This window comes from Lepisma saccharinum, chromosome 6 (genome assembly GCF_977018435.1).
Source record: "Lepisma saccharinum chromosome 6, izLepSacc3.1, whole genome shotgun sequence".
NCBI lineage: Eukaryota > Metazoa > Arthropoda > Insecta > Zygentoma > Lepismatidae > Lepisma > Lepisma saccharinum.
The window spans coordinates 35309609-35334461 of record NC_139234.1 but is presented as its reverse complement, the minus strand read 5'-3'; the positions used below and the strand labels follow the sequence as shown (position 1 = coordinate 35334461).

The 24853-nt window shown below is 36.3% G+C and overlaps 1 protein-coding gene across 1 annotated transcript in view; it reads right to left on the bottom strand.

Moving 5' to 3' along the window:
• Positions 1 to 5727: 5727 nt before the first annotated feature.
• Positions 5728 to 24853, bottom strand: part of LOC145989043 (glutamate receptor ionotropic, kainate 2-like) — a 98545-nt gene continuing 79419 nt past the window's right edge. The window contains exons 12-17 of the mRNA XM_083124341.1: positions 23259 to 23396; positions 21200 to 21398; positions 16286 to 16508; positions 11412 to 11527; positions 9267 to 9419; positions 5728 to 5805 (exon numbers count right to left, since the gene is read on the bottom strand). Of these exons, the coding sequence (XP_082980467.1) occupies positions 5752 to 5805; positions 9267 to 9419; positions 11412 to 11527; positions 16286 to 16508; positions 21200 to 21398; positions 23259 to 23396 (883 nt within the window). The 3' untranslated portion in view covers positions 5728 to 5751. The remainder of the gene's footprint in view (positions 5806 to 9266; positions 9420 to 11411; positions 11528 to 16285; positions 16509 to 21199; positions 21399 to 23258; positions 23397 to 24853) is intronic.

Here is a 24853-nt window from a genome sequence, read left to right as displayed (position 1 = left end):
AGAAAGTAGATTGTGAAGTATGGTAGTCTTGCATTGTACATACCTGAGATTGCATGTTATACTAATTAGTTTGCACTAACCATTACTAATTGTAAATTGCATAATTTAAAGGGTGTTAATTAAATAAAAAAATGTATTACTTCAAATATAGCGTGATTTTTGTGGGAAATAGTTGAAAATAAGTTGAACTGTTATTCTTACTTTTTCAATTGAAGATGAAGTTACAAGGGAGAGGAGTAAATCTCCATTCAGTATAAAAAAAATATTGTGAACACCGGTATGTGAACCGCACGCGACGCCACTGCCTATATCCTGAAATATGCACTATCTTGCATAATGTTATGTGTATCGCCGAACCCTATGGTGATGGCAGAACGTACCATTGGAAATTTGCATTTAAAATCCACTCTTCATCGCATAGTTAGGCAACAATTGTTTTTCATGTTATCCACAGTCAAACTCCGCAATTTTGTCTGTGAGGATCATCTTATATGATGAGAAAAATCTTTCAACAAAAACATAGTCAGTGGTGCAAACTTCAATGCTGAAATGTTAGTTTGCAAGGCGTGAATGCCACAAAGCACCAAAGTAATGCGGAAGTGAGCAAGACCACACAGATGAGACCAGTTTGCATTGTACAGGTCACAGTGGCACCAGACATTTTGCTCTGTTTAGAGCTTTGAAAAATCACCATGGACTTGGAGGAAGGGAAATTGACAGAGAGTACTTTTCAAACACGTTCGTCACTGAATTTTTTTGTGACCAAACAAAGCAAATGCCTCTGTGTGACATAAAAATCTGTAAAACCTTTTAAAATATAGGTGCGTAAACCTAAAATAGGTTCTAACAAGCAAAATAGGTTTTCTTAGGCACTATAAAACTTCATCAGTTGTTGCATTTTTTAACGAAACAATGACATAACTTATTATTTCTTACATGCCTGTAAAGGAAAAAATAGGTTAAAAACCTAAAATCCGAGGTCTAGTAATAAGTTATAGCTGTCTGGAAAAACAACTACATCTGAACGAAAATGAGTGAAGAAATACACTTTGCCAGTTGCAAACGAAGCTACTTACATAATAAGTAAATGTTTGGCTGTAATAGGAGGTCTAGGTGATTGGTTAGTGTCACAGTTTCACGATTTTTTCTTTTTTCTTTAGTTGTCAATGGGGCTCCAACAAGGGTGTGTTCGAATCTGTAGTATGACAGTAACTTTAATAAAAAATGCAACAACTACACAGATCCTCGACAAGGGCATATTTTGAAGACTTACCAAGTACTGAAATTAAATATTTACAAGCTGGAATAGACTTGAGGTCTGCAACTCAGAACTAGACTTCCATGGTAACTATTCTCTCCAGTAGGGATTTAGAGGCAAGATTTAATAGCATAGTAAACCCATGATGCACTAAGCAAATAATATAGTGATATCAATTCCATGCAAAACACTAATTTAAATAATATACCGTATTTACTCTAATACCCCGCACACTTTTTTTCCTTACAAACGTGGCAGAAAATGGGGGTGAGTGGCTTACTCGAGTATAGAGCTTACCACCAGGAGTAGACAATTTATCCTGCAGAGGTATGTAACCCATTATACAAGCTTATGAGAGAATGAGTGGAGGTCAAGATGTTATCTCACAGCCTGTGTTCTTGGAAAGAAAACAAAACACGTTTGCCATAATTTGTGTATCAAGTGGAAAAATCATTCTAAATATGTCCTGGTTTAATTAAATCACAGTCCTCTCTCCCTGCACTGCATTATGTGCATTGTTTCTTCACCTGCCCCCCCCCTCCTCCTCCTCCTCCTTTAAAAAATTGGGTAAACTTAATTCATGAAAAGCTTGCAGACAGAAGGGAAAAGAATATTCTCCTTCACCTTTTGCCAAGAGAATCATTCTGCGGTCACACTGGCGCCAAGAAAGAGATAAAGACAGCAACCAGCTGGATATTTACGTCTGGCCAGTCCAGCTGCATGGGTGTGGGTGGGGGAATTTGTAAGGCTTGTTTTGTGTTGCAAGGATTCATTTGAGTAGCTTCCTTCCTTCTTATCTTGCTTCACAGATGAATGCTGAAAGCAAGATGACCACTAAAGGAAGAAGATTGCGATCATTTACAGCACATGAAAAGTTATGTGTCATTCAAGAAATGGAGGAAATTGGAAATCATGCTGCTGCGTAATCGTAAATATGATATAAGTGGGAGTTGTGTGAGAGATTGGAGAAAAAAAAGGAAATGCTGCTACAGATGTGGCAATTGGAGAGCTTTTCGAGGACAAAAGGCTAAATTTCCGGAAATAGAAGGGAAGCTGCACGACTATGTGAAAAACGACAATTTGGATTTGCAGTTTCTGCTGAAATGTGTCAATTGAAGGCTCTTTCACTGGCAAAAGAACTTGGAGTTCATGGATTTAATGCAAGTCGGGGTTGGATTTTCAGGTTTTTTAGATGATACAATCTGAGGTTATGAAGAAGAAGAACTTTAACCCAGCGACTGACTTCCTGATGCATTTAAAGATAAAATCCTAAGTTTCCAACGTTGTGTGATAAATTTGAGGAAAAAAACATTCATATCTTCTGTCACAAATCGGTAATACGGATCAAACCCCAGTTTATTTTGAAATGACATCTGACTCTACTGTTAATAAAAAGGGTGAAAAAAGTGTTCTTGTGCGAACTGATGGATGTGAAAAACAACGATGCACAGTGATGTTGTGTGGTACAGCAGATGGAAGAAAACTTCTGCCATATATTGTGCTAAAGAGAAAAAACTGTTCCTAAAATTAGTGTCCAAGGAGTTTTTGTGCAAGCACAAGAAAAAGGTTGGATGGATGAAAGCTTAATTCAGGATTGGACCAAGCGTGTGTGGCAAAACCGACCTGGAGCACTTTTGAACATGAGAAACATGCTCGTAATGGACAGTTTCCGTGGCCATACAACCCCTGCAGTTAAGCATCTTCTAGATTGAAAAAAGATCTACCAAGTGATAATTCCTGGAGGCTTAACATCAGTTTTGCAACCCCTTGATGTGTGTATAAATCGGCCTTTCAAAACTGCTCTAAACAATATACAAATTGGATTTCCTCAAATAACCACCAGTTCACACCAGGGGGGAAAATTAAGTGTCCTGATGTCAACCTCCTTTGTCAGTGGGTTAAAAATGCATGGTCCTGCATTTCACGCATGTTGGTGGAGAAGAGTTTCAAAAAGTGTTCCATATCGAACAAACTCGATGGGACAGATGATGATTACATATGGGACAGTGATACAGGGGAAGCAAGCTCCGATGATGACAGTAGTGGAGAAGAGTAGTCGTTAAGTGCAACAGGTGGCTTCTCTTTGTGATGATGGCAGTAGTGGAGAAGAGTAGTTGTAAGTGAAAAAGATGGCTTCTTTTTTGTGTGTCTTTCATTTGAAATAAAATTCCATATTTCTGCTAAAGTGTGCTATTTCTTCTTTGCACATAAATAAGGTATCACTCAATAGAAGTGTATAATGCACAAAACATATACAGAAATACTGTTTAGAAGCAAATTAAGAAATTTTAAGGGAAGTGTAAGATTGAATAGTGTCATGAATTTTTTTTCCATTTCCCTTCTCTGAAATCCAGGTGCGAGGCTTATTCGAGGGCAAGGGGTACTCTAGTAAACACGGTACTCGGCGTTTATTTGATTTATATCTCATTTCAGGGCTTCAACTTTATTATAGTAATTTTGTATTGAGTAGTTTCAAAACTATTTGATGACAAATGTTTTTATTTATTAATATAAATTTCAAACATGCAATAAACATTTCACAGACTTACATCAGTTGGCATTCTATCCATTCTATCGTTTAATAGAACTGCTGTAGGGGAGATTCAAACCGGGGACCCTTCGTGTGGGGAGGTTATCATAGTGACTGGACCACACCACCCTTCTTAATCAATTGCTTATATGCTCCTACCCATTTATGCATTGAAACCACATTGCACTATTTCATCTGCTATTCATAGTAAGTAATTCAAACAGTATATTAAAATTAAATTGGTGTTTTCTTTAGAAACTGCGAAACATTATGCTTTCTTGTTAACTATACATATTGAAAACGAAGGAAAATAGAATTTGGTCACAGACAGGATCCATGTTGTGTATAAGTCAACAATTTACCTACAGAAGACTGCGAGCTGAGCATGTGCAGGTCTACAGTTGACAAGCTTCAATCCTCTGTCTGATGCGAGTGACACACAATTCACAGGCTCAATGCGAAAGTTCTCTCCGCAGTATGATGTCATCCTTGGTTCATTTGTTGTGTCAAGGCCAGGAATTTGTGAAGGACGAATATGGGTTGTTATGGCTTTTATTTTTTTAAAACAGTCAATTTATTATTTTACTCCACAGTTGGGCCACAGACAGTTAAGATTTTCACCAATATCTATCTCTCTGTCAACCCTATTCCCTCCTGTAAAAAGTAAGTTAATATTGGAGAAGCTACATGCAAAAACACATCCCAAGTGGTATCCACGAGTAATTCGATTTATCAAAAGAATAGTTTTCATATTTTTCCTCCTATAAATGTCTGCAATATACTATTAATACTAAATAAAAAATCAGTTCTACAGGAGATTCAAACCTTCTATCTTCAGACAACTGGGCCAGCTCTCTACCAGTTAAATAAACCACATTGAAATGTTGTCTTAAGAGTCGCCCACAATCTTGCACACTTGGTTGACCTACCTGCTGGTTTTGACTAGTTTATTTTACAAGCTGGAATAGACTTGAGGTCTGCAACTCAGAACTAAACTTCCGTGGTGACTTATTCTCTCCCTTCTACCCTAATGTGTCATATCTCATGTATTGTAAAAGAAGTGGCACGGTTACATGTTGTAAATAATTCCTCATACCATCGTTAGTTTCAGATTTGGCCATAGCCACCGAGCATTTACTTTCTGGACATATAGTGTACGTAGTACTCTTGCACATAAGTTCAATATTTTGAACAACTTTTAATTCTTATAACTAAATAGTTGAATAACTACGTTATCAAAGAAGCAATAGCCATTCATGGAGAAAAGAAGAATCTCAATCATGACACCTGGCTTGAACTGTACCCAGAATGGCTAGCAATAGTCAATGAATAGCATGGGTACAGCAGACAAGGCTCCCAATTGGGCTGCCATCTACTTCGGGAATCTCCCACCCCAATGCATACAAAACAGGGTTGATGTTCTGCACTGCACTTCTACCACAAAGATGAGTGGCATTAGCTCCCAAAAGCTCGGAAATCTTTCCAGAGCTCATTTGCTTGATAGCCTGAGAGAATCTCTCCATCATTCATCACCAGGAAAGCTTCAAGACTGACTTTAAATGGCAGCCATTTTAATATTCCGGTCCAAATTATGAATATTTTAAAACAGAACTCTTGGAAAATTATGCATATAATTGCAGTTGCATACTTACACATTAATATGAATTAATATTTAGAACAAATATTAATTGCTAAATTTTCAACCATTCGGTATTGGTGACAATTGGTAAGAATATTAGTATTGTCATCAATTCAGTCATGTTTTCATGATTATTTCTTCCACAACAGCGACTACAAAACTTACATCACAGCTGGCAAGATTGTTTGAAAGTTGAGGACATAAAGATCCGAAGTAGCTGTAATCCGTGAGTATCAGATGTCCATGACAACTTACCCAGCAAAATGTGAGGACTTGACACAGTACCAACGGATTCTGGTACAATACTGAAATGTAGACTTACACCTAACTGGAAGGATCCTCTGTAGTAACCCCCTTTGCAGTCAGCTGACAAATTACCTGAGTAGACAGAAAGGACAGTGAATTAACATTAACAAGTGATGAAACCTTAAATACATTAAGAAAATAATAATAATTCTTGATATTTTAAAATCTTTGTAATTTGCCTGAATCGATCTTTTCTAATTTTTTCACATTTGTAACTTTTTAATATACAGTATGTCCGTAAAGTCGTGGTGGGGTTTCAGAGTCCTATAATATCTAAACGAAACAAAAAAAAATGATTATTACACTGTACCTTGTATTATAGAGTAACTCAAAGAGTTTCCTTACATGTTTAGTGCAGTTTGATGTGGCTTCCTTTTGTTACCCTACACACATCTAATCGATATTTCAATTCTTGCCACACATGACTCAAAAAATCAATTTTGCCGTAGTGTGGAGGAGCACCATCTTGTTGAAAGATGACATCTTCACCTTCATCTAGAATTTGTGGCACTACTGCATACGATTCCAACATGTCAAGTTAGTTGTTTGATGTCACTGTACGGTCTGCAAAGAAAAATGGGCCTATAACTTTATCGTGTGTGAGGGAACACCAGACATTTACCTTAGGACTGTTACTTTCATGCTCCATGTAGGCATGAGGTTGTTCATTAGCCCACATTCTGATGTGATGTCGATGAACATGACCATGGAATGTTGCCTCATCACTAAACACAATCTTCTGTAAGAACAGATCACCATTGTCCATTTCACTAAGCATCTGCACAGCAAAATCAAATCATTTGGGTTTATTGGTTGGGTGAATTGCATGTAACAACTGCAGTTTGTAACTCGTAAACTGGAGACATTTCTTCAAAACTTTGTGAACTGTTGTCTTCTTCAGACCTAGATTTCGAGCACAGATTTGCACCCATTTCTTGGGGCTCCTTAGGTAGCTCTCCTGTACAGCTTAAACAGACTTGTCACTAACCGATGGCCTTTGGGAACATTTTGCATCCAATAAACTGTCTGTTTGCTTAAGCCAGCGATCCCAGCGGCAAATGTTATTTTCATGTGGTGCCTCTTTATTGAACACACGTCACAGATTCAAATTTTGCAAGCCAAAGGATGTACTGAACTTTCCTTTGCACCGTCCACATCTTGACTGATGGAATGGCGTGATATGCTTCACCGTCACATGATTACCTGCACACGCATCGTAAGTCTTCGCTTCGCTATGCTTCCGAAACTCTTTGAGTTACTCTTCAATGCAGTGTAATAATCATCCTTTTTTTTTTTTTAGATATTACAGGACTCTGAAACCCCACCATGACTTTACGGACATACTGTAGTTTTTTAGCATTGAATTTTAAGTATGTATGGCAGTAGAACTCCAAATAAGGGGGGGAGAGGGAGAGAGGGAGGGAGGGAGAGAGAGAGAAAGAGAGAGAGAGAGAGAGAGAGAGAGAGAGAGAGAGAGAGAGAGAACATTATAAAATACTACTAGGCCATATTTCTGAAAGATAATTATGTTTCTTATTGGAACAACACAATACCAATTTTTGTATACATATTCGACATGGAACTCCCACTTACAAACATATAGCTCAGGGTGTCTACAATTTTGTAAAAATAAAATTCCCTGACTTTTACAGGTTATTCAGAGCAAGAACCAGAATTTTCCAGACCAGTCATTAGGGTAATTCATGTATTTAAATATGTCTCAGGTCACTACATTTTAGCTAAACACCATACTTAACCAAGTTTTTAGAATATTCACTTCACATGTTAAAAGCAATAAGATGAAACCTGAACAGAAATTGACTGTTGGATAGGGGCATTAGGGGTGAGCTTTTACATATTACTTACCACATAAGTACCTAAACAATCACAATCATTATGGTATAAATAATACAAAATTACCAGTGGTGTATGCTGAGCCCAAGACCAGGGCTCTCTCCCCATATACAGTAGAGTCTGAATATCAAAAGAAGTTGTCTGACCTTGGGGGGGGGGGGGCATATTCCTCATCAGGGTTTTGAATTTTTTTATTACATCGAAATTTCATCATTATAAACAAATGAACAAATTAATTCGGGATTACTTATAAGAAGTAGCAGCCTACTACATGCAATATTTATGTTAGATCTATATGCGAGTATATAATAATTAATAATTAAATCAGTCAATCCCCTGACTTTTCCAGGTTTTCCAGACTGGTAGACACCCTGGTACAATGAGAAAGGAAATTAACAATAAATACGTATTTGTAAAAGGGGAAAGATGTTTCAAACAGATACAAACCATTTTGGTCCACGGATTAGGGTGAGTTACAAATAAAGGAGGGAACCCCCGAAAAATGCCCTCCTCCACCCGCATATATTCGGAGGTGTGCACTATTGTCCCGATGCCTTAAATTATACTAGAACGTCAGTGATGAGAAATATTTACTTTTTTTTTCATATGGGTATGATTTAATATACCAGAAAATGGACCAATGATTATTCAGAGACCAGAATAATCATTGGTTTACATAAAATAGTGTAAGTATGGTTAAAACGTTATTGTCTTAGATCTACAATTATTGATTTTAGGATCATGAATTTAAAGAAAGGTTAGTAATCAGAAGGATAATACTGGCGTATTGGGATTGGAGCGATTAAAACAAGCCCCTCTACGGAATTTATGGAACCAGTTTTAATGTGTTGCTTATTTATCCAATACAGAGCATGTTACTAAAATGTTTGCCACAAGTGAGTTGATTATTAACATACAAGAGGTGATCTAAAAGTTCATAGCAATTGATTTAAAGCTCAATTAAAAAGTAGAATTATTTTTTTCTTAAACTTCTTTAACTGTAAAATTAACATTCTCAATTTTTGATGGGACAGAGATATGGAATGTACAGAAAATTCTAGGAAGTGTTCCAAGGTATCCAAAATTAATTATTTTTGGCAAAATTTGTGAACACCAAGCTCTGTTTTCATCTTTATATACCAGCTTCAAGAACCATGCAAAACAAGCATGCACACAAAGACACAATAAAACAGTTAGCACCCACAGGACAAAAAAAAACAACTTTTTTTAAATTTCAATTTCTTCTAGTCTGAAGAAGACCGTAATATGGGGTGGAAACATCACATGCATAATGTAGTGTTTCTTATGAATAAAGACTGCTTTGTTCAGTAGCTTTAGTGTTTGTTTCTGTTTTGTTTTGAGTTAGTTTTTAAGTCCGTGTTTATGCATAGAAAGTCTAATCGGGTCCAGACCTACAGTCAAACCACTATCTGGCTACACTGGATGTCGAACTATCACAGCTTAATTACAAGGCTGCAACATTACCACTACGACATCGGAGAGGCCACAATTTCGTGTTTTTCTAAAATGAAAACAAGGTTTAATTGCCTTACCATTTAGGGTTTCATTTCTTTACTAAACATATCTGTCTTACATATTCTAAAAAAATATATCATAAACTTTCAGAAAATGTTTCAGGTCTTAAAGTTGTTTGAAATTATTATTACTATGCTACTTACGGTATCCATTCTTGCAGTTTTCCTCAATTTACATAGAAATTCCAAGCATGATATAATGGCTGCTATTCCAACACCACCAATTAGCACAACAAATACACCACCCACATTTGCTAATCCAAGTTCTGCTACCATGGTACTACTTTTTGGGTTAATCTAGAGCATGAATGAATACACATAATGAATTACTTAAGAACAAAATTTTTATTTTCAAATACATTAATATTTAGAGTTATATCCTTAGCAGTTTCAGCTAATTAATATAACAATATTAAAAATTATACAGAAAAGAAGGGAGCATTCATTAAAAGTTAGAGGATTTTGGTATATTTGGGATTATTATCCCAAAAATACTGGAGACATAGATGTTCAACTCTCATAAAAATACTTAAAATGCAGGACTAGAAAGATCATTGACCGTAAATTTAAATATCACAACAAAATAATAAAATATCTCTAAAATACATATTTAAGAAAATTACACTCTGCCAACAGAGCTGTAAGATCCAGACAAAATCAACAGCTTCTTTTTTAATGTGGGACAAAGTAAAATAATTTATTTATTTATTTATTTATTGCGTCTTGTTTATCATGGCGAAGTTAAGGCTTTGTAGCCTTTTCTACCACTTAACCATGTTGACAACAACATTTAAACCATTACATAGAAAGGTAAATTTTAAAATATAAAAAGAGAAATATAAAATTACAAAGAAAAAATTACAGAAAAAAATGATAAGAAAAAAAAATACATACGGGAATAAAATCCTAACCTATACACACGAACATACAACAAAACACACACATACACACACACACACAATCAGATATTCATGACAGTAGTCAGGGATTTGAAATATTAAGGTGAATAAGGATTTTCAGTGTTGTTCTGCTCTTAACTGTATGCAATTTATCACTAAAATATAATGTGCTAACTAAGAGAACAAGAAAAACTGATTGTAATTACTGACAAAATGATTAAGTTTAGTCCAGTAGGAAAAACTAACAAAAATACATGAAACTTCAGGAGGAATCAATGGCTCGGAAAATATTACCTAGGATGCTCGTATGGTTTAACATGGTGACAATGGGACAGCTGGGAGAATGTTTTGCAAACATTTTGCTAGCTGGGGGAGTGGAGGGGGAAGGGTCCACCTTTTGCATCCTCCCTCATTTCCAGCACTGCTATGGCTCTAACCCAGTGGTTCTCAACCTTTTTCAGTCCAGGACTCACCTTGAAGGATATTACACTTGGGACCCAGCAGAATTACTTGTAGAGGTGTGCACCTGGTTTAGTTTATAATCATATTTTTGCTAACATCGAGTACTTTAAGAAGCCCTCTTTTATGCTTGCTTAAACAAATTACACATACTTCATTCTAGAAAAGTAAATATGTATGTATGCGACACACACATAACTCATTGCTGCAACCAAAACGAAAACAACAGGTATCCGATTCCCTTGAGTTAAACATCAAAGAGATGCAGCTAAAAAACAATGGTGGAGCACGAATAACATAAATGTTGAGTTTAGACTATGTACAACACAGATTGAATTTAAATTGTAAAAACAATATATCTTAGTAATTTAAATGTAATAGGTTTTAAAGACAGCAAATAAATTATTGAGCCAGACTTCGCAACCTACCAAACGCTCCCTCGGGATTAAGTTTGACAGTTAAATGGTGTCAAGTTCTTAGGAAATTATAAATGGAAGTCAAATTAAAAATACATAAATCATTCTGATTCCTTGTACGGTCAGTGTAAAAAGTTGTAGAGCACCAAAAGAAAATGTGTCCCTCAACAGATGGAATGATACCATATTTATTACAATCAAGTGATATAAATACCTTTAAAGCAAATGGTGACAGGAAAGGTAGTTTCTGTTGGTAACATGTTTAAAAAGAACTTATTGTCTTCTTTACATGTTACATTAGCTGCTATTCAGAAATTCAGATATTTATAGTCACCTTCAGTTTTTTAATAAATGATTTATGTATTTTTATTGTTTCCTTTATGCATGGAAAAGGGAATAAAACTTGAACATATATGGGTGTAAAATGTTTTCATTGAAGAATTCAATCAACCAAGAGAAGTTACATTTATTTTAATTAATTTCACTAATATTTATTCATGACGACTTATACTTACAGTGCATGTTCCTCCTCCTTTCTTCTCTTTCCACCACTTGCTTTTCAATCTCTTCAGTTCCCCTCTCTCTTGTAGTTCTAACACAGCTGCACTTAGGTAATTTCGATATGGTGAATCTGCCTCAGAAAATTTCGAATGTGAATTTAAATTTGAGTAACTCTGTGAAGTGTAGCATTTCTTACTCTGACTAAAACATGACATTATAATGTGATAAAATTTTCTCTTAGCAATGCCATTTTGTTCATGCATGACAACACAAGAACAGCATGATAAAACAGAAGCTAAAAACTAAGCTCGAACTTTTGACTCCTTTCCAGTCACCTTCAAGGAAATAACTGGAAGTGGAGATGAAGCAGATACAGAGAACCCTCACTTTTGGTTTTCTCTGATATGTTTAGAGAAAACAATTTTAAAAAAGAAAACAAAAACACTTTTTATTTTTCTTCAATAGTCAAGATACTTTTTCCACGATTGGACTTCAACATTGTCTTATGTACATTCTGTTGTATTACATTTCCAAGTATAAATAAAAATATCTTAGAAACTTATCGAAGGCAAACTTTACAAGAAATTACTTCATCAATCTTCAAGTAAGTAAAATCATCATATTCACACTATGTCAATATTTTAATATTTCTGTCTTATTTTATGACAATTAATGTTGAAGGGAAATCTAATATGGTGTGCTACTACAGAAGTATGCAAGATTCTATCAATACAGAATCATGTTAAAGACTAATCAAAGTAATTCAAATTACTTTTCATAAAATTAAAAAATAAACGAGATTTATAATTAACAGGAAATAAATTAAAATACAAGGCTCATTCAATATAAAACCAGAATTATGTTGTAACAAATATTTATTACAAGCACCAAAAGAACTACAGTACTATCTTAAAAACTAAATATGCTCACCAAGGCAGAAATTTATTTTATTATAAAACATAAACTAAACGTAACGTTTCAACCTTCTAGCAAGGTCTTCTTCAGACTCTGTACCAAGTGCAAATGTAACCAGGTACACAACAGGACGAAATATATATACACAAAAATACTCCCCTCCAGACTATTAAAAAGCAGTTCTGGAACAATCTAGCAGGTGGCTTTCCCTTGTCAACTGTACTTTCACCTGAAAGAGAATGTCGCTGGACTCTTTATCTCTTGCTCTATTTCCTTCATCTTCTTACTTCTTCTCTCCTCTTTCTCTCTTGTCCTTTCCACTCTTTCTAACACCTTCTTCCATTCTTTGTTTAACTTCAGTCCCGCATTCCAGTTCATTGTGTCTTCTTCACCTTTCTTCTCTTTTTCCTTGGACTCCTTCCATTTTCTCACTAGTATTCTCTTCTCCCTTCCTATCTGCTTAGCCTCGTCCCACTCTATGTCATCTCCTGTTTCTCTAATGTGTTTAAATATCGCATTTCTCTCTCTTTCTCTTAAGTCGTACATCATCCCTATGTTGTTTCAACCTGTCTTTCAGCCTCTTTTTTTGTTTCTCCCATGTACACACTCTGACATTCTTTACATTTCACTTCTTAGATAATCCCTTCCTCTTCTCTGTTTTCCTTTTTCTTGTTTGCATTCTTTGCTATTCTTAAGATGCTTCTCCCTCCCTTCCTGTAAGTTTTAAGGACAGGAAGAAATGAGATAAAAATAATAAAGGAGGACCTGACAAGAATTGAAAAATATATTGAAGATGGGCTCACCATTTTTATGAGAGAATACACATTTTACGAAATGAAAAGCTAACAGGAGATGTTTAGAGAGAAAATAAAAATAAAGTTGAAGAAGAAAGGAGAGGGACTAGGATGGAAAGAAGAAAGGAGAGAAGAGGAAGAAGAGGGGGATACCAGAAGAAGAGTTGTGGTAATAGGAAATGTAGACCTATCAAAAGAAGAGGAAGCTTTTTTTAAAACTAGGAAGAGGTTTCAAAGTTAAAGAAAGAAATGTAGATTATGAAGAAGTCATATATGACATTGAAGAAGCAGTGCTCCATATAGAAGAAGAACCAGAAAGAGACAAGATTAGAAGAAGAAGAGCAGCCATACTGAAGAAAGAATTGGTAAAACAAAGAAAAATAGATAATTGGAGTCAAAAAGAAAGGGAAGGGATGAAGAACATCAAGACAAGAAGTGATGTGGTGATAGAGCAGGCAGGTAAAGGAGGAGCAATTGTGGTGATGGAAAGAGAATGGTACGAGAGGAAGTATGAAGATCTAAAAGAGAACGGATATGAGGAGATTTGTGGAACAGAAGAAGAACAAACTACAAGAGAAAGGGTCATACAAGACTGTAGGAGGAGAGGATTCAAGAAGTGCATACAGGAGACAGGAAGACTATTAGTTATTGAAGTGTTAGTAACACAGCAAGAAAGCAGAGCAGTTAAGAACAGCGAATGAGTGGTGGATCTCATAAAAGGTCTTAGGTTGAATGAGATGAAGACAACAATGTTTAGCTTAGACGTGAAAAGTATGTTCCTGAGCATCAAGAGTGGACACGTTTTGGACATTATTAAAAAGAGAATGGGAAAAGAAATTATAGGAGAATGGGATAGTGAAAGGGTAATGAAGGCGCTGGTAACCATTTAGAATAACGGTTACAATATAATGGGAGATAAAATAATGTTAATGAGTGAAGGACTGAATATAGGTTCTAGCCTAAGCCCAGCATTGGCTGAATTGGTTATGAATGAATGGGAAAAGAAAGTGATAGAAAAAGGAGGTGACAAAATGATTCTGTTTTGCAGATATGTGGACGATTGTTTTGGCATATGGAATGGAACGAAGAGGCAGCTCGACATATTTGCCAAAGAAATACAAGATGAAGGAAAAGGGATATTATTGGAACTCGAAATAGAAGAAGACAAAATTAGCTACCTAGATATATTGATGAAAAGGAAGAGAGGACACGAAATTAAAATCACTTGGATTCAGAAAAAGTGTGCAGCAGGGGTATTCTGCCACAAAAGAAGTGATGTAAGTGAGGTAACAAAAATAAATTTTATAAAGAATATGGAGGACACAATCAAAAAATATGCACGAAAGAATGTGAAAAAGAAGGCAAAATAAATTGCCTGTGGAAACAGCTGGAAAAGAATGGATATGAGAAGGAGGATAGACTAAACATAAACAGAAGAAGGAAGAAAAGTGGCAGGGAGAATTGGAAGAGAAAGAAAAAGAGGAAGAGAAAGAAAAAGAAAGGAGGTTTGGAATAAGGAGTAAGGGGAAGACCACAGAAAAGATATGCAAAGTGCTTAGAAAAGTGGGCATTAAAACTTACAGGAAGGGAGGGAGAAGCATCTTAAGAATAGCAAAGAATGCATACAAGAAAAAGGAAAACAGAGAAGAGGAAGGGATTATCTAAAAAGTGAAATGTAAAGAATGTCAGAGTGGGTACATAGGAGAAATGAAAAAGAGGCTGAAAGACAGGTTGAAACAACATAGGGATGATGTACGACTTAAGAGAAAGGGAGAGAAATGCAATATTTAAACACATTAGAGAAACAGGAGATGACATAGAGTGGGACGAGGCTAAGCAGATAGGAAGGGAGAAGAGAATACTAGTGAGAAAATGGAAGGAGTCCAAGGAAAAAGAGAAGAAAGGTGAAGAAGACACAATGAACTGGAATGCGGGACTGAAGTTAAACAAAGAATGGAAGAAGGTGTTAGAAAGAGTGGAAAGGACAAGAGAGAAAGAGGAGAGAAGAAGTAAGAAGAATGAAGGAAATAGAGCATGAGATAAAGAGTCCAGCGACATTCTCTTTCAGCTGAAAGTACAGTTGACAAGGGAAAGCCACCTGCTAGATTGTTCCAGAATTGCTTTCTAATAGTCTGGAGGGGAGTATTTTTGTGTATATATGTTTCGTCCTGTTGTGTATTTGGTTACATTTGTACTTGGTACAGAGTCTGAAGAAGACCTTAGTTTTTATATCATGGAAACAAGGCTCAATGGTGTTATAGTACTATCTTTCAACATAGTCCTCCCCCCCTAGTTCAATGCACCTATGCCAGCGTTTGATTCACTGATTCCACAAGAAAAAAATATTTTGGACGCATGCGTAACCACTCATGCACCGCTGACTGGACTTCGTCATCATTCTGGAATCTCGATCCACTTGATGCATCTTTCAGTGGGCCAAAGGTGTGGAAATTGGAAGGTGCGAAATTGGGAGAATATAGAAGGTGAGGTGAGCATTCGAACTTTAGGTCCTTGATGGTATACAATGTGACACTGGCAGTGTGTGGTCTCGCATTGTCATGGAACAAAATATCTCTCTTCATTTTCTGTGTCAAACATTTTGAAATCCACCTTGCACAAATTTTCCTAAACCTCAGTGTGTCAAGACTGATATGTTGGCTGATCCTACTCTTATTTCAATCTGGGAAGCAATTTCACTGACAGTAATACACTGGTTCTCCCGTATCAAGCCCTCCACTTGAGCAATGTTGCTTTGCATGACTGCAGTGACAGACCAACCTGGAAGCAGAGAATCTTCTACACTGGTTATGCCCTGTTTGAACTTCCCAGCCTACTTGTACACTTGTGATCGACTCATACAGTTGTCACCGTACTGCTCTGGCATGCGGCGATGAATTTCTATCGGTTTCATGCCTTCACTCAACAAAAATCTCACGACACTTTGCTGCTCCAGCTTGGAACACTCCTGTAAGGATGTGATCTTGTGTAACTGTTTTCCAGTGTCCTGTGTGCAAGGCAGGCGTGTCAGCCCCAGCTATGAATAGCTTACAGATGCCTCCACAAAATAACAAATATATAACAATCATGATCGTATTTTAGATTTTTAATACTACTTTTCCGGTTATTTATCGAATGTACCTTGTAATTTCCATTAAGGTAATGATGAAGATTTTACTCACCTTTACGCATAGCTATTCCATAACCTTTAGAATCAAGTAACCCATTAACTTGAGCTAAACTACATCTTCTTTCCATATGATATTCAATAGTAGTAGACTCCATAAAAAATGCATATTCTTCCCTCTCAACCCTCTGTACTCCTTCACTATTTGATGAAGAAAAAACTTCAGGATTAGCTTCCATAAAGTTCCAGATTCTTTTGTAAATTTCATTTGATGAACTCTGTCATGTACAAATAATAAAACAATTAATGATACCAAATTCATAGTACTCACATTTCTATTTACAATATAAATTACAAACAACTATGTTGGAAAAAAGTAAGCAAGTTATAGTTACTTCAAAATCAATTTTCATCTACCATCTTGAACTGTGTTGATCTGACCTATTTCACTCAAATCAAACAACAAACCAATCTTCCAAGGATTTTATAGAGTTGTCCCCAAAAAAATTATAGCAGAGAAAGTATGAGTCATTTGGCCTCCACTCCCCTGTCAAACAGCTGCAGACTATATTTTAAAAGTTTTATTGCAAAATTATATCTCACAAATGGCCTAATGTTTTTTTTTTTTATGTAAGCTTTATATTCAGGAAATGTAGTATAGCTAGGATTTTAAAAAATGTATAATGAGGTAGAGTATGTACATAATCTGGCAACTTGGAATGCTTTTATGGATTTGGCTCAACCACATTACCAGTCATTTATGGCATCTAGTGAGTACAGTGGAACCTTGATTTTACATTTTGCAGGGGAGCAAAGTAAAAGACCTTCAAATGGGAGATAATGTAAAATCTGGGAAAATTTACTAGCATGAAGGTTGAATGTATGATGGGGGAAAATGCAAAACTGAGGAACGTAAAATTGGTATTCCACCGTAATAACTGTTCAAATCAAACTCTTTAAATTGTCTCCATTATACTGCTCATGAAATTGATGACTTCTTCCTTTGGTCCTTCACCCCTTCCTTACCTCTCCTTATATTTAAAATGTTTTATCATCAAATTGTAGTTCCTACAAATGATATCCATATCTTAACATTCTGAGGTTTTTTTTGTTCTGTAAACTATAAAACTGCAGGTTGCGCAGTTTTTGTAAAATGTCAAAAACAAGCAAATGGCAGAAATCATTCCACATATATTAGGAACGGACTAATATGAAATTTTGGAAAATACCAATAAAGTACAGATATAAAATCAGGGTGGCTACAGACAAAAATGAAATTACCTGACTTTTCCAGGTTTTTCATGACAAATTTTGTATTTTTTCCCTGACAATTTTGAACTAAATCCACGTATTTGTACATGGAAAATAAACTCATACAGCTTTCAGGTATGGACTGTATTAAGTATATATATATATATTAGCTAACAAGAAATTGACTTCATTTCTCTGATTTATATTCATTCTGAAAAATAGTGAATTTGAAATATTATTACAAATCACAGGCTAGGGAGGGACTTTTACAGGGCTTTTCTCATTTGCAAGCAGGCTTAAATAAAATATTTCATTATTTTTAAAATTATGACTAAATTAGAGTAGAGTAAATTAATGAAGAAATTTTGTAATTTCTCATTCTTCTAAGTCTTTCTCATTATTAAATGTTGATATTTTGCCTGCCGCTTGCAAGAATCATGACTGTAAACTTGTTTTCGAAGCATTAACACTTGTATCATATGTCTCTTTCCTATATAAAGCAAACAAACAACTTAATTCATGCACACACAATTGAGATATTGGTATGGTGAATTAGCGGCTTCTTTGATATGAACATGGTAACACATGGCGTCCGCTTGGCACCCAAAACCCTAACATATCCTAAACCTGCTTCTCGGGACTAAACATTTTGAAAAAGTGTGTGTATATGTATACTATTAAACACTTAATGCAAGCAATTTATAGTAGTGGAATCTACTGCACTGCGCAGGCATCTGATTTTGCTAATCAGACAGGATAAGATAGGAACATGCTGTTAATAACAGCATCCGTAAGTTTATATATGAGGCACGTCCAGAAAGTAAGTTCTGATATCTTTGGAAAGCTGCACTAGTGGTTGGAGCATGACGCAGCTAGGAAGAGGTGGTATGTGTCTGTAATGTGGTGCAGTCACATTGTTGTGAAGGGAGTAGATTTAAGAATAGTGTAATACCAGGGCCAAGCTATCTCCTGGCTGTATTCACAGTGCAGAATGGTTAATTGGGCAAAATCCTCTTTCCCTACTGGCCACTGCAGGGAGGAGGTATTCTAAGGTTGCCGACTAAGGTTCACTACCATAAAGATGGGTCCTGTGACAGGAGTTAGCTTGGTTGATTAATTTGCTTAATTTTACTTCGCTTTTTGTGCCACTTTGCAAAGATGGGGATGAGTGATGACATGATGAAATTCATGAATGGACACTCACAAACATCCATGCCCAGGCTGGGACCCCTGGTGTTGTAGCATGATGTGCTCACCACTTCACCACGGGGGCCACCAGGAGTTAGCTTGGCTCAACTCTATGAGAAAGATGGCAGTTCTCATATACCAACTGTGTGCTGTAATCAAATTTTATGCTCAGAAGCAGATGCCGGCAGAGATCCACCGGAACTTGTGAGAGGTGTAAGGACTGGATGCCATAAGTGACAGTACGGTCAGACAATGGTGCAGACAATTCATGGAAGGCAGATCCATCATGCACGACCCCACACACCTGACCGCAAGTAAGCTCTTTTGCATCACTTTAAGTGGGAGAACCGACCTCACATGCTACGACTTTCATCTCTTCCATCAGCTGAAACACTTTCTGGAAGGACATACGTTTTGACAGTAATGGTGCTCTACAGATGGTTCCGCTTTTTGGAGGCAGACACATGACATGGACACACAAAATTTAGTGCCACACTACAACAGGTACCTGAACAATGGTGCTGAATATGCCAAAAAGTAAGTTATGGGTCACTGTAATTAAGACAATAAAATGTCAATTATTACCGAAGTTTGTGTTTTAATTTATGGGTAATTGGAATGTACTTTCTGGACCGTCCTCGCATAAAGTTTCAGCCTGTAAAATTCAATAACAGTCGAAAACTGAAACTGAAAATTTAGTAGAGCAACATTGATTACTGACAAAAATTATATGTTTTTAGGATTGAGAGCCTGAAAGTTTATCCAATGAAATGTTGTACTACATCGGACAAAAAAAAAATCAGATGCATAAGATTGTCATGCATGCGTTTTTATGCTGTAGTGAGAAAATTTGTCGCAATTCAACATTAGTCAGATTTAAGTATGTCTTGAAGCTTTTCTGGCGACGAAGGATGAAATGATTCTCTCAGGCTCTCGACCAAGTGAGTTTGTGGAAAAGACTCACCTGGTCAATAGCCCAGGAGAATCTTTTCTGTGTCACTTATCTGACAAAAATCACTTTGCATGAATGGAGCCTAAATATTCAGCGGATCAAATGTTGTTCCACGGCATTAAGACAAAAAATTCAGGTTGGATAAAAGCCCTCATTCGTTTCAACGTTCCTTCATAATGTCCACATAATGCTGTACTGTGGTGTTGGACATCTGTCAGATGGTGCCAGAGTGAATGCACCATTCTGGTCAACTGGTCCAACCCATTATAGCTCCCTTAGACAAGAAAAAAAATGTCAATACATTTTAAATTTGACATTTAGAGGTTCATCAAATGTGTTTGCCTCACTGGAAATTTCTTCTCCCCCTCCCCTCCTCACCTTCATCACTTGTTCCTGGCACCGTGATTGTGTCCAATGCATAATAGAGACCTAAAAGTTTACAACAAAAGCTGGCAAGATGATTTCCCGTGTAAGTGCAGTGCTTATTATGACTTCTTCAAAATCAAATCTCTGGCAGGTTCATTGCATCACATCGCATCTACAGTTCAACAAAGAAACATTTGTCAAACAAGAGAAAATTCCCTGACTTTTTTCGACCTCTCCAATTCCCTGACTTTTCCAGGTTTTCCAGGTCTGTCGCCACCCTGAAAATTTACTAATACCGATAACCAATTTTCCACTGGTCCAATATAAAAGTCCAAATGATTCTTGAAGTATCTTAATTGTTCATTGAGCAAGTTAATAAATGCATGTTACTAGATGAACCAAGCATTTGCAATGCAAAAGAAGCTGCATATTCAGCCATTTACTTTTTTTAAAAAAAAGTATGGAATGGAGACTATTATAACATATTTATAAAAGTTTTAGCAAAATGGCACAATATTGCACTAAATTGTAAGATGTTTATTGACATATCGAATCAGTAAAATTATCGGTAAGTTTATCGATACATTGACATGCCTATATGGGCCAATACCAATAGAGTATCGATTAATCTGTCTCATCCCTAATATACCTATACTGTTACTGAGAACATAATAAATGATACAACTCATGGCGCAACAACCCGTGTGAGCCAGGCCTACCTACCGACTGCCGGCCTCACTCACACCACCAAAGGAGGAAGATCATTCAACCAATTATGAGGTGACGTGTGTGTGGTCAGCATGACGAACCACCAGTTGTTGTTGGTTTCCATGATTTCCAATTTCCTCACGATGGTGGGTGGCCATCGGTCCCATACACACCGAAATCTCAGGAGAAATCTCAGGAGAAAATTTGTTAGCTTTACCCCCCAGGAGATTTGAATGTGCACGCATCCTGTAGCTGGAGCCCAAAGCATAATGCCTTAGTCTGCATGGCCACAGTGCAGGACAATGAATGATATACACTGGTGTTTTACACCTTGAAATTGGTACACAAAACATAGTCTGGGACCAATTTCACCATGTTGTTTTATGATTGTACAACAACTATTTTATTGTGACACAATTAATTTATTGACATAAAATGAAATATTTTTTCTCAGAAAAAAGTTTAACATAATATTGAAAGTACGAAAGAAAAACTTTTACTCACCTTAAAAAAGCTTGAAGTAGAACCACCATACATAGCACCATATTGAATTTTATTTTGGTTAACCAGATCTTTTATGTTATTAATAGGAGAGGACATGCTCTCAATTGTAAGGAAGGCAGCTAAGTTGGCAGTGTAAGAAGACACCATGATAAGAGTGAAAAACCACCAAATGCATGCTACCATTCTTGTTGATAATGCGCTGAAAAAACAAACAGTATCATAGCCAATTTTTAAAAGAAAATTGTAAATAGATATATTTCAAATAGTATGTAATAAATGCTAGGTAGTAAAAAATTATGCACGTTCACCATAACTTTCTTTAGGTTGGCCACAATGCCTTCAGCACTCTCATGCTACAAGGTGGTACCCTTGTGATTACGAGCCCAGATTTGATCTTAATTGCTTCATTTTTTTCTTTATTTCCTTACAGAGTAAACATGGCTGCTATGCTGGTAGTGTGCACCAAGGAAGAACCGAAATCTATTCCTTTGGATTCTGGCTCAAAGTGATGGACCCAGGTGTCATCTCCTGTTACTATTCTCTCCAAAAAGCTTCATCTTCATCATTGTAGCAGTCCAGTAAGCATTAACAGATCTCTACACGATTGCGCTTCAGCTCTCTTGCACAGACCATGGAAGGGAAACTTGTCATGGATGATTTCATATGCAGAACCATCATGGTTCTTTGCAGAAAACATGCCACCTCATCGATGGTTCGCCAAAATCATCTCTTGAGCTTGTTGAATCTTCCCATCAGGGGTGGAGGTTGATGGGTATTCTGCTCCCACGTTATGCCTCACACTTGTCCTGCCATTTTTAAACCTCTTGACCCACTCATACACACTTCTACATAGTAGAGCACTGTTCATGCATTATACTGAAAACCTGCGATGAATTTCAGCCCTGACACATCTTCAGACAAGAGAAATTTGATCACTGATCTCTGTTCTTTCTTGGTGCACACTGCCAGCAGAGTGGCCATATTTACTCTGTAACAAAAGAAAGAAAAATGGAGGGATTAAGATCAAACCTCGACTATGCAACCGCAAGACTACCACCTTTTAGCATGCGAGCGCTGAAGGGAATGTGGCCAACCTCTAGAAAGTTTTGTCAAAAGCGAGGATAATTTTGTACTTACCCTTGTAAAAGTAAGGAATTAGTTTTGGTCGAAAGAAAACCAGAAAGATTATTTGAATTGTATTTACACACATAGCTACATGCAACCAGCAACTAAGTATCAGATTTCCTCCATACACACTCAAAAGGCTTATATTTGATTGAGTAATTCATTGCATTTGCACAAGCAAAGTAACAATTTGCACTGCTGATCTAAAATATAACACTAGTCTCTTTCCATCCCTTCAATTTCTTCAGTTTCTGTACATCACTTTACACAGATTTGCAACTGTCATGAAAAAAAACCTCATTTTTTAAAGTTTTACTGTGCATATTATTTTAAGTCTATTATTTATGGAACATCGTTTTAATTTCAGTACTATTATTATGATTTTCTCAAATCTATGACAAGGGTTGGTTGTAAAAGTGACTCTAGAGGCCTATTAAAGATGATATCTATCTGTCTATGAAAAGGAAACAGTTATACAAGAAGAGCAGCTCCTATGTAGGAACCATGGATGGTTCTTACAAATAAGTTAAGAGTGTATAGTCTAGGCAAGTTGGGCTACCTGCAAAAAATTTGAAACCTAAGTGCCTCTTCTGACATCTGTGCTGTATTCAAGGACTCCTTCTCTGTCATTAAGAACTTCACTGTAACCCTGGCAAGGGGCCCTGGGTCAACTGAACCATTTTTTAAAAAAAAACAAGGTGTTACTACTCCCCTTTCTCCTTCATCTAGGGATCAACAATGGCATGGTATTTCTTGAGTTTAGTAGTTCATATGCATCAATAAACTGTGGAGTCTCAGGAGCACTTGATTGTTCACCAACTTACAATTGTATACACTATCCAACATAGGTATCCTTACATTTGAATTATCGAGATAGAACAAAGTTATAATATGCAAAATAGAAACGTTGTATAAATTCAGAGTTACAACTTACATTGGTGCAATATCAGAACCTTGCTGCATTAAGGAACCGATGGTGAACCAAAAGCTGTTCTTAAATGTGAACTGATTTTCCAACTTTTCAGGTTTTTCATTGCAAGGATAAGGATTATTCCATTCATCAATGCTGAATCTGAAATAGAAAATATTCATTAAATATCTTCAACTGGCACTTTGAAATTGATGTTACAAAAGTTAGTGAGAAATTACCATACCAAAACCAAACTGAAATTCTTAATTTAATAGCAAACCTAATTTGTTAGTTCCTCTAAAATACATATTCTTCCTATGTTCTTAGAAGAAATGCTATTATGGAGACCCCCCAATCACCCCACACATACATACATTGAGGTTCTGCAGCTGCACTAGCTCCCCCTATATCACTGTTATGATGTGTGTTTTCAAAGAGTTTACATATTTACATGAGATTTTGCACTCTTTCCTTCACTACTTCATAAATCTATAAATCTTACAACATCAACACATACTGTAGCCTTTGAAGATTTGTTTTGTATATCTTCCTAAATCTCGCAGTTTCCGAGTTATCCATAGGTGATTTAACTTGATTAAAAATAGCAAAAACAAAACACTTTAATATTAAGGAATAATACTGATTTATTGAAATTTCTACAAAAAAAAAATTAATCCTAACTTACGCAGTATCTGATTATATCCCCAACTCTTAAGTTCATAGTTTTAAACTGAACTTACTTAGCAACAACACAAAATACTGTAACCAAAATACCAGGACATAGCAGCAGCCCTGCAATGCAGGAAAGAGGAGTTAGAGGTTTAGAGAAAAATTGGGTTTAAAAAACAGGTTTTACCAGTGTGGATATGTGTGAACCTGTGGAAATATATCTTTGGGTAAGAAATTTACTTCATTTTGGCAACATAGAAGCTTAAATGATGTCTCCAAGTTAACAATACCATAATCCTCCTGTGTATGGCATACATCTCCCGTGTATAATGAACAGTAAGGTAATTCAGAACTCTATACTGGGAAACTAGGCAAACAGCATTTCCAAGGCAACAAATCATGTTGCAATAACACTGACACACAATTCCATGCAGGTAAGCCAGCAAAAGTGAGTGAAAAATCAAGTGAAATCAGGGCTGACTCGGTAGTTCAGTTGAAAGAAAAATGGCACAGTATGCAAGAGACCCCAGGTTCGAGTCCTGGTCGAATCTGCATTTTTTGCTCAAATTTCAACTCCCTGAGCCCAGGGGTAAGGTAAAAAAGTAAATGCTGAAATACAAATCAACTTATTGAATCAAAATTTCATTAAGAAATTGAAATTAATTCAACAATGTAGACTTCATAAAACGATTTAATGTTTGTTCACTATGACTATAGCAATCATCTTGATTAAAATACAGGGTCTACCAATTTGAATGTCAGAACTTTGAAAGTGTGTTATGGCAACACTGACTGGAATGACGAGATGGAACTGTGACATCTGTGTGCAGTAGTCTCTGGCAAGTTATCATGGAGAGATACACAATGCAACAACGCATAGAAATTATTCAAATTTATTATCAAAATTCATGTTCAGTTCGATAGACATTTTGTGCACTGAGAGGAATTTC